The following is a 13,790-nucleotide window of genomic DNA, read 5'->3' as shown; positions in this document are numbered from 1 at the left end:
AAAAAAAAAAAAAAAAAAAGGAAAGAAAATAATTAAGCCAGGCTCGGTGGCTCATCTTGTAATTCTGTGCCTTTGGGAGGCTGAGGTGAGTGGTGAGTGAATTGCCTGAGTCTGCGGGTTCGAGACCCGCCTGGGCAGCAAGACCTCATCTCTACAATAAATCAAAAAATCAGCCGGGCATGGTAGCGTGCACCAGTTATTCCGGCTACTCGGAAGGCTGAGGCGGAAGGATCGCCGGAGCCTAGCAGGTCGAGGCTGCGGTGGCTGGGAGCGGCCACTGTACTCCAGTCTGGGCGACAGAGTGAGACTTCAACTCAAAAAAACAAACAAACAAACAAACAAAAAAGAAAATAATTAGAGTCCTACCTTATATACAAAAGTAAATTCCAGATGAATTAAAGACCTAAATGTGGGGAAAAAGTATTAAGAAAATATAGAAGTAACCAAGAGGTGAGGGAGCTTGCCTTAGGAAGACAGAAACCCAGGAACAATTTAGAAAAATATTAATAAATTTAACAGCATAAAAATAAAAAATGCCAGGCACGGTGGCACACGCCTATAATCCCAGCACTTTGGAAGGCAGAGGCAAGAGGATTGCCTGAGCTCAGGGGTTTGAGACCAGCCTGAGCTACATGGTAAGACCTCGTTTCCACAGTAAATCAAAAAATGAGCCAGGCATGGAGGTTCATGCCTGTAGTTCCAACTACTTAGAAGGCTGAGGTGGAAAGATCGCCTGAGCCCAGCAGGTCGAGGCTACGGTGGCTGGAAGCATTGTGCTACTGCACTCCAGCCTGGATGACAGAGTGAGACTCCAACACACACACAAAAATGTTACATAGTTAAAGGCAATTATAAGTGGTAGAAAATAATTTTAGTATATAATAGACAAAGGACTTAATATCCTTTATATACTGATAGATCTGGCAAAATTCATTAGGAAAGACATTCAGCATAAAAATATTAAAGATGTGAAAAGTCAACGCTTTTGTTTCAGATGACCTGTATTAAAAGACACATACCAATCATGTACCATTTTTTACCTATTAAATTTGATAAAAATAAAAAGTATAATAAATTCAGTGCTGGTAAGGGAAATAGTACTCTTATATCCTATTAGTGGGATCATAAATTGTAGCAGCCTTTTTGGAATATAATCTAGCAGTATGCATCTGTTATATGCTAATGCTTGGACACAACAGATTGAACCTTTAGGAATCTATTCTAAATAACAAAAGAATTTAAAGCTGTATAATAAATGTTCTTGGTGCATTATTTATAATAATGAAACATTGGAAATAACCTAAATGTAAGTGAAGTCAGTTGGGGACTAGTAGAATAAAATATGGTACGTTATACAATATGAAGTTAAAAAAAAAAACAGGAGGTATATTTGTATGTGATTGTGTGTATAGATAGATATTCATGATGTATGTTTATTTATTTATTTATTTATTTATTTATTTTCTGAGTGTGAGTCTCACTCTGTCACCTAGGCTTGAGTGCAGTGGCATGATCATGGCTCACCACAGCCTTGACCTCCTGGGCCCAGGTGATCCTTCTGCAGCTGGGACAACAAGTGCACACCACCATGCTCTACTTTTTATTTTATTTTTATTTTTTTAGAGACAAGGGCTCACTATGTTGCCCAGACTGGTCTTGAAGGCCTCAAGTGATCCTCCCACTTTGGCCTCCCAAAGTGCCTTCCAAAGTGGGATTACAGGCGTGAGCCACCACACCCAGCTCATGATGTATATATATTTTTTTGAGTTGGAGTCTCACTCTGTCACCCAGACTGGAGTGCAGTGGCCGCTCCCGGCCACCGCAACCTCGACCTGCTGGGCTCCGGCGATCCTTCCGCCTCAGCCTTCCGAGTAGCCGGAATTACAGGCATGTGCTACCACACCCGGCTGATTTTTTGATTTATTGTAGAGATGAGGTCTCGCTGCCCAGGCGAATCTCGAGCCCGCGGGCTCAGGCAATCCACTCACCTCAGCCTCCCAAAGGCGCAGGATTACAGGCTGAGCCACCAAGCCTGGCTTATGATGTATATTTAAATGACAAAAGTAAGTTGCGGATCAGGATTCCATTTTTACTAAGAATAAAATACACCTGTTTTTGATTACAGAGATAGACATATATAAACTGATGGGTAAACAGGAGAGAGATGATTTACTCAACTGTTAGCAGTGGTTACTGGTAGGGGATGAGATTGAAATGGAAAGAGAAGGAAATGGTATGCGGACAGCAAAGGGAGATATAGTCAGGGACTTACAGTTTTATTTTACTCTATATGATTTTAAGTATTGGAATTTAGGTGATTTTTACTTTTGGGCTTTTTTGTGTTTTCCAATCAAAATAAATGAAAGAATCTAAGTTATAAATATTTATTGCATGAATGAAATATATAAATTAATTTGTGTATGTGTTTGTTTTAAATTAATATTAAGTCACTATTACAAACTTTTCAAAGGGAAGACTGTAGAATGCACTTCTTCCAAATTCTATGAAGTGAGGATAACTCAAGTATGGGGAAATTTTTACCAACGTAAGAATTCAGGGAGAGCAATCTGGATATGTTTGAGCGTATCTTTTTTTTTGAGTTGGAGTTTCACTTTGTTGCCCAGACTGGAGTACGGTGGCATACTCATGGCTACCCCAGTGTCAGCCTGATGGGCTCAGGCAATCCTTCTGCCTCAGCCTTCCAAGTAGCCGGAACTGTAGACATACGCTACCATGCCCAGCTAATTTTTTAATATATTGTAGAGATGAGGTCTCGCCAGATTGCCCAGGCTGTTCTTGAACCCATGGACTCAGGCAATCCCTCACTTTGGCATCCCAAAGTGCTGGGATTACAGGCTTGAGCCACTGCACCCAGCCAGGCATTTCTTTTAGCCAGCTTGATGATATGGTAAGCAAGGATCTTCTTTTTAAAACTGTGTATTTACTTTTTTTCTGACAGAAATGGCATCAGATGTATCATCACTGGGTCCAGCCATTGCCTCTGGAAACCCTGGGCCTGGGATTCAAGGTGGAGGAGCCATTGTCCAAAGGGCTATTAAGCGAAGACCAGGGTGAGTCTGAGTATAGTGTGTTATGAATGTCTTTCCTGTAAATGAACTTGATTTAGTTAGTTGCTGAACTAATTTGACTATTCCTGACCCTCTCACTTCAACTGATTACTTACTACAATGCTGTCATATGTCTCTTTAGCGTCTGGATTTTTTTCTTTTTCTTTTTTTTGTTTCTTTGTTTTTGAGTTGGAGTCTCACTCCGTCGCCCAGACTGGAGTGTAGTGGCTGCTCCTGGCCATCGCAGCCTCGACCTGCTGGGCTCCAGTGATCCTTCTGCCTCAGCCTTCCAAGTAGCTGGAACTACAGGCGTGCGCTACCACACCCGGCTAATTTTTTGATTTATTGTAGAGATGAAGTCTCACCAAGTTGCCCAGGTGGGTCTCGAACCCGTGGGCTCAGGCAATCCACTCACCTCAGCCTCCCAAGGTACGGAATTACAGGCTGAGCCATCGAGCCCAGCTGAATTTTTTTCTTGTATAGAATTGATATTTTTATCTTAAGTTTCCCATAACCAGTTCTTTCTTTAGACCAAAAATCTCTGTAGGAGAAATGACTATGGCTAAGCCCAGAAATTTTACTGTTGCTGTGGAAAGTGCTGCTTTTGTTGAGATTTGTGTCTGCATTTTCTTTTTATTTTTTTTTGAGTTGCCATTTTTCTCTATCACCCAGGCTGGAGTGCAGTGGCATGCTCCTGGCCACCGCAGCCTCAATCTGGCGTGCTCAGGCCATCCTTCCACCTCAGCCTTCCAAGTAGCTGGAACTACAGGCGTGCGCTACCATGCCCGGCTAATTTTTTTTATTTATGTAGAGATGAGGTCTCACCAAGTTGCCCAGGCGGGTCTCAAACCCGCGGGCTCAGGCATTCCACTCACCTCGGCCTCCCAAAGCATGAGATTACAGGCTGAGCCATCGAGCCCAGCCAAATTTTTTAATTGTAGAGATGAAGTCTTGCCAAGTTGCCCAGACTGGTCTCAAACCCATGGGCTCAGGCAGTCCTCTCACTTTGGCCTCCCAAAGTGCTGGGATTATAGGCATGCCTGACCTTGTATCTGCATTTTCAAAATCATTTTGCTATGCCCCTTTTCTGAATGTAGAGAGTGTTGAACTCTAGGCCATTCCTCTCCTAAGGTATTGATGTGTTGATTGGTTTGTAATGCTGAGTCCATTCATTTCTTTTTTTGTTTGTTTGTTTTTTTGAGTTGGAGTCTCACTCTGTCACCCAGACTGGAGTTCAATGGCCGCTCCCGGCCACTGCAACCTCGACTTGCTGGGCTCCGGTGATCCTTACGCCTCAGCCTTCCAAGTAGCTGGGACTACAGGCGCACGCTACCAAGCCCGGCTAATTTTTTGATTTACTGTAGAGATGAGGTCTCGTCAAGTTGCCCAGGCAGGTCTCGAACCCGCGGGCTCAGGCAGTCCACTCACCTCAGCCTCCCAAAGTGCTGGAATTACAGCCTGAGCCACCGAACTCGGCTGAGTCCATTCATTTCTAAAAGTATTTATTAAATGCCTAATTAGCGTATGGCATTGTGCTGGTTGTGAGTAGGATACAAAGATAAATAAAACAGTTCTCGTCTCCAAGTTGTTTATGTTCTGACAAGAATAATAATTATACACATAAATGTACAAGTTAGAATATGTCAAATTTTATAAGAAAGGAACTAATCAGTGCTATGTTTTTCTGTATATGGAGATACCACATTTGGTTGATAAAGATTGGGAAAAGCTTCAAAAAGGATGACATTTTATTTACTTTTTGATATAAATTTCCCTTTTTTCTTTTTAAAAATTATGTAGCTAATATTATAACTAGTCTTTAAATTTCATCCCATCAATAGTAATACAAGAGTGATTCCTGGTTTAAGTTGTAACATGAGTTATTAAGACTTGCTGTGTGCTCATTATACATTTTAACTTACTTACTGAAGCACAGGGTGAATAAATAACTTTTTAAGTTTCTAAAGTTAGTAAGTGTCATATCTAGCATATGGACCTAGGGAGTTTAACTTTAGAGTCTACAAAACACTGTGTTATGGTTACATATAATAGCAAACAATTAGAAGCAGTATAAATATCAAAATTAGTGGATCACTTAAGAAAGTTACAGCATACAGTAAAGTGGAATACTACATAATTGGAGGTGACAGATATATGTCAGTAACAGAAAAATGCTCATAATATATTGAGAGGTCACAAATTATAGTAATATTTTACTGCCAGAAAAATGTGTATAATTTGTGAATAGCAAAAATAGTGAAAGAATACTCATCAGATTTCTGGATGATGGGATTATGAATGGCTTGTTTTTAATTTTCCAGATTTTCTGAAATAAAAATGTATGAATGTTAATCAGAAAAATATATTAAAATACCTATTTTAAAGAAAGATTGGAAAATATAGAAAATTAGAATGAACAATAAAATGACCAAACCTAACTACCATCAATTTTTTTCATGTATTTTCTTCAGGCCAGGCATAGGGGTTCATACCTGTTATCCCAGCACTTTGGGAGGTTGAGGCAGGAGGATTGCTTGAGTCCAGGAGGTCGAGACCAGCCTTGGCAATATAGACCTCGTCTCTACAAGAAAAAAAAATTAGCCAGTCATGGTGGTGCATGCCTGTAATCCCAGCTACTTGGGAGGCTGAGGCAGAAGGATCACTTGAGCCCAGGAGTTCGAGGCTACAGTGAAACGTGATTGTGCCACTGCACTGTAGCCTGGGCAACAGAGTGAGACTCCCACTCAAGAAAAAAAAAATGTATTTCCTTCCATCTTTATATATAAATTGTTTTTAATAGCTATAATCATGTAATTACGTCATTCTTTATAACCTGTTTTTTTCATAACCTTTTCTTTGTATTGTTACATGTTCTATATAAACATAATTTTCAGTGTTTGCATAGAAGGATGTACTCATCTATTTTGGGACATTTAAATTATTTTATTTTTTGAGGTGGGGTCTCACTGTGTTGCCCAGGCTGGAGTGTAGTAGCACGTTTGCGGCCACCACAGCCTTGATCTGCTGGACTTAGACGATCCTTCCACCTCAGCCTTTCAAGTAGCTGGAACTACAGGTGTGTGTCACCACGCCTGGCTGTTTATTTTATTTTATTCTAGAGATGAGGTCTTGCCAGGTTGCCGAGGCTGGTCTTGAACCCCTGGGTTCAGGCAATTCTCTCACCTCAGCCTTCCACAGTGTTGGGATTATAGGTATGAGTCACTGCGCTCGACCTACATTTAAATTATTTTGAAGATTTTACTCTTATGTGTAATGCTGCAATGGACTTCTTTGTATGTAAACTTTTTTTCTATTTAAATTATTTCTTTAGGTTCTTAGAAATGGAGTTACGGCCGGGCTCTGGCTCAGCCTGTAATCCCGTGCTTTGGGAGGCTGAGGTGAGTGGATTGCCTGAGCCCGCGGGTTCAAGACCCACCTGGGCAACTTGGCAAGACCTCATCTCTACAATAAATCAAAAATCAGCCGGGCATGGTAGTGCGCGCCTGTAATTCTGGCTACTCGGAAGGCTGAGGTGGAAGGATCGCCGGAGCCCAGTGGGTCCAGGCCGCGGTGGCTGGGAGCGGCCACTGCATTCCAGTCTGGGTGACAACTAAAAAAAAAAGAAACAGAGTTACTGGGTAGGTGGATAGGATTTTTACAGGTGATCAGGTGCTTCAGGAAGGAGGGAAAAAAATGAACATTTTTAGGATTGATGCTGAATACTTCATATGAATCCATCTAAAAGTCCATAATATCAGGTTATCCCACTGGTAAAGATGCCAAGAATGATCATTGAGTTAAGGTGGTAACATGAGCAACATTTTAGTTTAATGTACAGAGACTAAGAGGAGATTGGCCTACTCTGTTATCCATAATCTTTCCTAATCTCCTGAAATGAAATTCACCTCTTCTTTCACTGAATTCTACCATGTTGATTGTGCTCTCCATATGACACTTTTCCATTCTCACTTATTTTATATTTGTATTTCTCTAGGCAAAGAGCTTGCTGAGAGCAGGATTCTTGTTTTGCCTCACCTAGCAATGTCTTTAATGTAGTACATATCACATGTTTATTAGATGAAGGAAGAAAAGAAGCACTATTCAAGAACTTCCTTGGATCTTAAGTCACTCTCTTACGTAATATCATGGTTTTCAATGATGTTTCAGAAATCTAGTAACATGGCTTAGACTGAAGAAATAAAAAATGGACCTGAATTGTTTATGTTTTATTTTTCCTCTTCTGAGTGGATTTCTGCTTCTTTTATAGAGATTGTAGTCAAATGCAAAACTTTGATAAAGGTGGACTGCTACCACAGGAAGGTGTTAAGGTAGCAGTAGGTACTCTTTCTCTAATGCCCAACTACTTTGTCTGGTTTGACTTTATGAGGAAGAGGTAATATAGCTTTGTTTGACTTCTGTCTACTCCCTTTTTCTTCTTCCATTTGGGTGGGTGTACAGGTACATTGTGTTGAGAAATTCTAATTTCTTAATGTTCTATATTATCAGTAGGCTTACGGTACTTATTGTTGACTTCCCCCAGGCTGGATTTTGATGATGATGGTGAAGGGAACAGTAAATTTTTGAGGTAAGAGATTTTGAAACTTTCTCTGGACTTCTGATATTAAAAATTAGTTTATGATCTTTATGCTTCTAGCTTGTAATATTTTTGTCCTTAGGACAGAATATATTTGGATATATACATTTTTTTTTTTTTTTTGAGTTGGAGTCTCAATCTGTTGCCCAGACTGGAGTGCAGTGGCCGCTCCTGGTCACCGCAACCTCGACTTGCTGGGCTCCGGCGATCCTTCCACCTCAGCCTTCCAAGTAGCTGGAACTACAGGCGCGCGCTACCACATCCGGCTAATTTTTTTTTTAATTAATTGTAGAGATGAGGACTTGCCAATTTGCCCAGGCGGGTCTTGAACCCGTGGACTCAGGCAATCCACTCACCTCGGCCTCCCAAAGTGCTGGGATTACAGGCTGAGCCACCGAGCCCGGCTATATTTTTGATATAGTATATCTCCTTGGAAGCAAGGAGAGTACTTCATCCTAAAACTGTAAATATTCATATTATATTGTATCCCAGAACATTTTCAAATATTCTGTTAGTAATTCCAGAGAGTTACTCACTGAGGAGATAGCACATTGACAAGATCATTTGTATCAATTATCTATTGCTGAATGGCTTTAAAAAAACAAGTTATTATTTCTCAATTATGTGCGTTGATTGCATTTTTTTTCCTGGTGATCTCACCTAGATTCACTCATAAAACTGCGTTCAGCTGGCTTATCAGCTGAGAACTGGCCTCAGCTGGTTGGTATCTCTATCTATGTAGTCTTTTAAACTCAAGAAGGCCAGATTGAGTTTCTTCACATGATGATGGCTACAATCTACAGGACAAATCTCCATGTGCAAGTGCTTATCAGCCTCTATATTACATTTGCTAATGTCCTGCTGCTCAGCCTCCCAAAGTGCTGGGATTACAGGCTGAGCCACCAAGCTCCGCCAAGGGGAGTTGTTAATGTACTGCTCTGTTATGATCTGTTGATAACTGTTGACTCCTACTCATAGCAGGAATTTGAATTTGTATCCTTGAGAAATGAATCTTCTAGAACTTTGAAAATGGACTTTTAAACATATTGATGAAGGGTTTCTTTCATAAAAGAAGATTCAGTGGCTCAAACCTGTAATCCTAGGACTTTGAAAAGTGTAGGTGAGAGAATTGCCTGAGCTCAGGGCTTCAAGATCAGCCTGAGCAACATAGCAAGACCTCGTCTCTACAATAAATAAAAATATTAGCTGGGCACGGTGGTACATGCCTGTGGTTCCAGCTACTTGGAGGACTGAGGCAGAAGGACCACCAGAGCTTAGTAGACTGAGGTGTCCGTGAGTGTGCCACTGCATTCCAGCCTGAGCGACAGAGAGAGACTCTGACTCAAAATAAAATAAAAGGATTATTCTAGATGATTACCAATTACTTGGCTTGTTTTCAAGTAAGAAAAGTAGTGACTCAATGAAGGAAGATAACTTTGATCACAATTTGTCTTTTTTCTTTTTAGAGTTGAAAATATTACTCAGGTAATCTCTACATTGCTGAGTAACATATTTGATAAATAAATATAGAAGCCCTGTTTAAAAATTTTTTTGTGTGTCCAGATATGGTAGCTCAAGCCTGTAATCCCAGCACTTTGGGAGGCTAAGGTGAGAGGATTGCTTGAGCCCATGGTTTCGAGAACAGCCTGGGCAACTTGGCAAGACCTTATCTCTACAATAAATCAAAAAATTAGCCAGGTTAGCCGGGCTCGGTGGCTCAGCCTGTAATCCCGCGCCTTTGAGAGGCTGAGGTGAGTGGATTGTCTGAACCCGCGGGTTTGAGACCCGCCTGGGCAGCGAGACCTCATCTCTACAATAAATCAAAAAATCATCCGGGCGTGGTAGCACATGCCTGTAATTCCGGCTACTCGGAAGGCTGAGGCGGAAAGATCGCCAGAGCCCAGCAGGTCGAGGCTGCCCGCACTCCAGTCTGGGTGACAGAGTGAGACTCCAACTCAAAAAAAAAAATAGTTGCAGATAAAAATAATTTTCTAAGAGGTCTCTTGAGACTTAATGAGTCTCAATAAATGTGAAGAAGGGAAGAGATTTCAATTTCTAGAGAAGGATAGACTTTTCCAAACAGCTTTATTGGGTAGTCAGTCCTCCAATTGAGAATCCCTAATTATAATGATGCATGCTATTAGTGAAACTTTGTGGTGTATATGAATGGTTTGAAAATAATCACTAGTCTTAGATAGGCTTGACAATTAGCTTTAACCCTGAGTCATTGCTTCCATAAATTCCAGTAGTCACAACTATATGACTCTAATTTAATATGCAAATCAAAATTGTCTTAACAAGTAGGTCATTATACCTAAGAAAAAAATCACCACGGCCGGGTGTAGTGGCTCACGCCTATAATTCCAGCACTTTGGGAGGCAAAGTTGAAAGGATTGCCTGAGCTCACTGGTTCAAGACCAGCCTGGGCAACTTGGCGAGACCTCATCTCTACAATTAAAAAAAAAAAAAATTAGCCGGGCTCGGTGGCTCAGCCTATAATCCCACGCCTTTGGGAGGCCGAGGTGAGTGGATTGCCTGAGCCTGTGGGTTCAAGACCCGCCTGGGCAGCGAGACCTCATCTCTACAATAAATCAAAAAATCAGCCGGGCGTGGTAGCGCATGCCTGTAATTCCGGCTACTTGGAAGGCTGAGGCAGAAGGATCGCCAGAGCCCAGCAGGTCTAGGCTGTGGTGGCCAGGAGCGGCCACTACACTCCAGTCTGGGCGACAGAGTGAGACTCCAACTCAAAAAAAAAAAAAATTAGCCAGGTGTGGTGGCACTTGTCTGTGGTTCCAGCTACTTGGAAGGCTGAGGCGGAAGGATGGCCTGAGCCCAGCAGGTTGAGGCTGCGGTGGCCGTGAGCGTGCCACTGCACTCTAGCCTGGGTGACAGAGTAAGATTCCAACTCAAAAAAAAAAACGAAAAGAAAAGAATCACCACATTTCTTGACTTGACTATCAATGCTTTTTTTGGTTGTTGTTAACAATTGGAATTTTTTAAGAATATCAAGACTTTGAAACATTAGGTACAATATCAAGGTTATTTGTATCTAGCATAGTGCTTCTCAAACTTGAATGCATGTGCAAATCCATATGAGTTTCTTGGTCAGATGAAGAATTTAATAGGTCTACTATAGGACCCAAGATTCTGTTTTTTTTTTTAAGTTAGAGTCTCACTTTGTTGCCCAGGCTGGAGTGCAGTGGCACACTCATGGCCACCCTAGCTTCAACCTGCTGGGCTCAGGCGATCCTTCCACCTCAGCATCCTCAACCTGTTGGGCTCCTGCGATCCTTCCGCCTCAGCCTTCCAAGTAGCCGGAATTACAGGCATGCGCTACCACGCCCGGCTGATTTTTTGATTTATTGTAGAGATGAGGTCTCGCCAAGTTGCCCAGGTGGGTCTCAAACCCGCGGGCTCAGGCAATCTACTCACCTCAGCCTCCCAAAGGCGCGGGATTACAGGCTGAGCCACCGAGCCCGGCCAATTCTGCATTTTTATAGCTTCCTAGGTGATACTGCTGCTTGTGGTCCATAGACCACTCATTGAATAGCAAGAATCTAGAAGATACATTCTTGAAATTCAAGGTTAATATACAAATTATAGGTCTTTTATTTGAACTTAATTCGCTTGTTCTCATTAGGAGTGTGTACTGCCTGATTTATACCTTGCTTTATATCCTAGAAACAAACCATTTGTCCTTAAGCAGAAATTCCAACATATCTCCATATTTGCCCATTATTTTACCTCTATTCTCTAGTTGTTTTCAAAAACTGAAAATTCTTGGGGTCAGATTAGTTCAGGGTTTATAACCTGTGAAGGAGCAATATAAATTCTGGCTCTAATTTAATAACTGTCCATAGTTGATAGAATCTTTGCTGTATCCTGTGGCAATGAGAAAAGGAAAATTGAGATTATCCAGAGAATAGAGTTGTGTTTTTGGAGTTAGGTCTTCCTCCCTCAACATATCCTCCTTTCTGGTTTTTGTAGTAGCAGACATGTTTTATCTACCTGTTAAGTAGAAGCTGGGATGAGGAGTGAGATTCCTTGGTTGAAGAGATAAAGTATGATGTTTAATTTATAATATAAAACTATCCCTTGAGAACTTCTGTGCATCAAAGGAAACAATGAACACAGTGATAAGGCAACCTGTTGAGTTGGGAGAAAATACTTGCAAATAAAATATAAGAAATTAATATCTGGCACATATAAAGTGCTCAACAACAATAAAAACTTGATTTAAAATAATGGGCAATGCTGACCAGGTGCAGTGACTCATGCCTGTAATCCTAGCATTCTGGGAGGCTCAAACAGGAGGATTGGAAGTTTGAGATCAGTCTAGGAGTGGGACCCCCATCTCTACAAAGAAAAAAAATTGAGCAAAGGACTTGAATACACATTTTTCTAAAGAAGAGGTACAAATAGCCAACAAGCAATGAAAGATGTTCAACATCACTAATCATTAGAGATATACAAATCAAAACTGTAATGAGATATTATTTCATACCTATAAGGATGGTCACTATAAAAAAAAAACCAGAAGATAACAAATGTTTGCGAAGATGTGGAGGATTTGGAACCCTTGTGCGTTGTTGGTAGGGATGTAAAATGGAAAACAATATGGTGGTGCCTCAAAAAATTAAACATAGAATTACCATATAATTCAACAATACTCTTTCGGGGTATATATCCAAAAGAAATGAAAGCAGAGTCTTTAAGAGATATTTGTACACCCTTGCCTATTGCCCTGTTTTGCACAATAGCCAAGAGGTGTAAGCAACCCAAATGTCAGTTGACAGAGGAATGGATAAAGAAAATACAGTGTGTGTATCCAGTAGAAAAGGAAATCTTATAGCTGGGCTCGGTGGCTCAGCCTGTAATCCCGCGCCTTTGGGAGACTGAGGTGAGTGGGTTGCCTGAGCCCACGGGTTTGAGACCCGCCTGGGCAGCGAGACCTCATCTCTACAATAAATCAAAAAAATCAGCCGGGCGTGGTAGTGCATGCCTGCAATTCTGGCTACTTGGAAGTCTGAGGTGGAAGGATCGCTGGAGCCCAGCAGGTCGAGGCTCTGGTGGCCGGGAGTGGCTACTGCACTCCAGTCTGGGCGACAGAGTGAGACTCCAACTCAAAAAAAAAAAAAAAGAAAAGGAAATCCTGCTATACGCTGCAGCAATGATGAACTCTGAGGACATTATCCCTATTAAGAAAATAAGCCCAGCCGGCCTTGATGGCTCAGCCTGTACTTCCAGCACTTTGGGAGGCTGAGGCGAGTGGATTGTCTGAGCCCATGGGTTTGAGACCAGCCCGGGCAGCTTGGCAAGACTTCATCTCCATGATAAATAAAAAATTAGCCAGACTTGGCAGTGCACGCCTGTAGTTCTGGCTACTTGGAAGGCTGAGGTGGAAGGATTGCCTGAGCCTAGCAGGTCGACTGTGGGGTGGCCATGAGTGTGCTACTGCACTTCAGCCTGGGCGACAAAGTAAGACTCCAACTCAAAAAAAAAAGAAAGAAAGAAAAAAGAAAATAAGCTATGTATCATAAAAAGATAAATACTGTGTGATTCCACTTATGTGTGGTATCTATACTAGTCAGACTCACAGACATAGTAGAATGGTGGTTACCTGGGGTTGGGGATAGGGAGAAATGGCAAGATGGTATTCAACAGGTATAGACTTAAATTTTTTTTTTTTTTTTTTGAGTTGGAGTCACTCTGTTGAGTGGCTAACATGGTAAATTTTGTGTTACGTGTTTTGTTTTCCTTTTTTTTAAACTGCAGTTTAAGAAAACCAAAACTATCCTTAACTTTAGAGTGATGTTGACAGGGCAGTCAGCTGTGTTCTAATTAGACCATCTTTTTTTGGTGTGCTTGGTAAGGGATAACAGAAACCTGACAAGTAATAGTCATTGGATTTTGTAAGTTCTGTGGGTTGCTAATATTATCTCTATTGCTTTGTAATTCTTTTCCCTTGGCTTTTTTTCTTGTTGAATTTTTTTTTTTGCCCTGAAAGTCTTTCATAATTGAGTTTATTGGTTGTGTTGAGGATCAGTACACAGACATTTCAATTTGTACACAGTTCTTAACATAGGTACCGAAAATCAAAAGTCATGTATTATTATTTTTAAAAAATT

General features: G+C 41.2%; 1 protein-coding gene across 1 annotated transcript in view; it reads left to right on the top strand.

The window, feature by feature from the left end:
• ARNT (aryl hydrocarbon receptor nuclear translocator) overlaps positions 1-13,790 on the top strand; it is a 77,161-nt gene that overhangs the window by 27,984 nt on the left and 35,387 nt on the right. The window contains exons 2-3 of the mRNA XM_021708519.1: positions 2,960-3,071; positions 7,609-7,653. Of these exons, the coding sequence (XP_021564194.1) occupies positions 2,960-3,071; positions 7,609-7,653 (157 nt within the window). The remainder of the gene's footprint in view (positions 1-2,959; positions 3,072-7,608; positions 7,654-13,790) is intronic.

This window comes from Carlito syrichta, unplaced genomic scaffold (genome assembly GCF_000164805.1).
Source record: "Carlito syrichta isolate Samal-C Ts95f unplaced genomic scaffold, Tarsius_syrichta-2.0.1 Scaffold142856, whole genome shotgun sequence".
Taxonomy (NCBI): Eukaryota; Metazoa; Chordata; class Mammalia; order Primates; family Tarsiidae; genus Carlito; species Carlito syrichta.
This window is presented reverse-complemented; position numbering and strand designations above follow the sequence as displayed.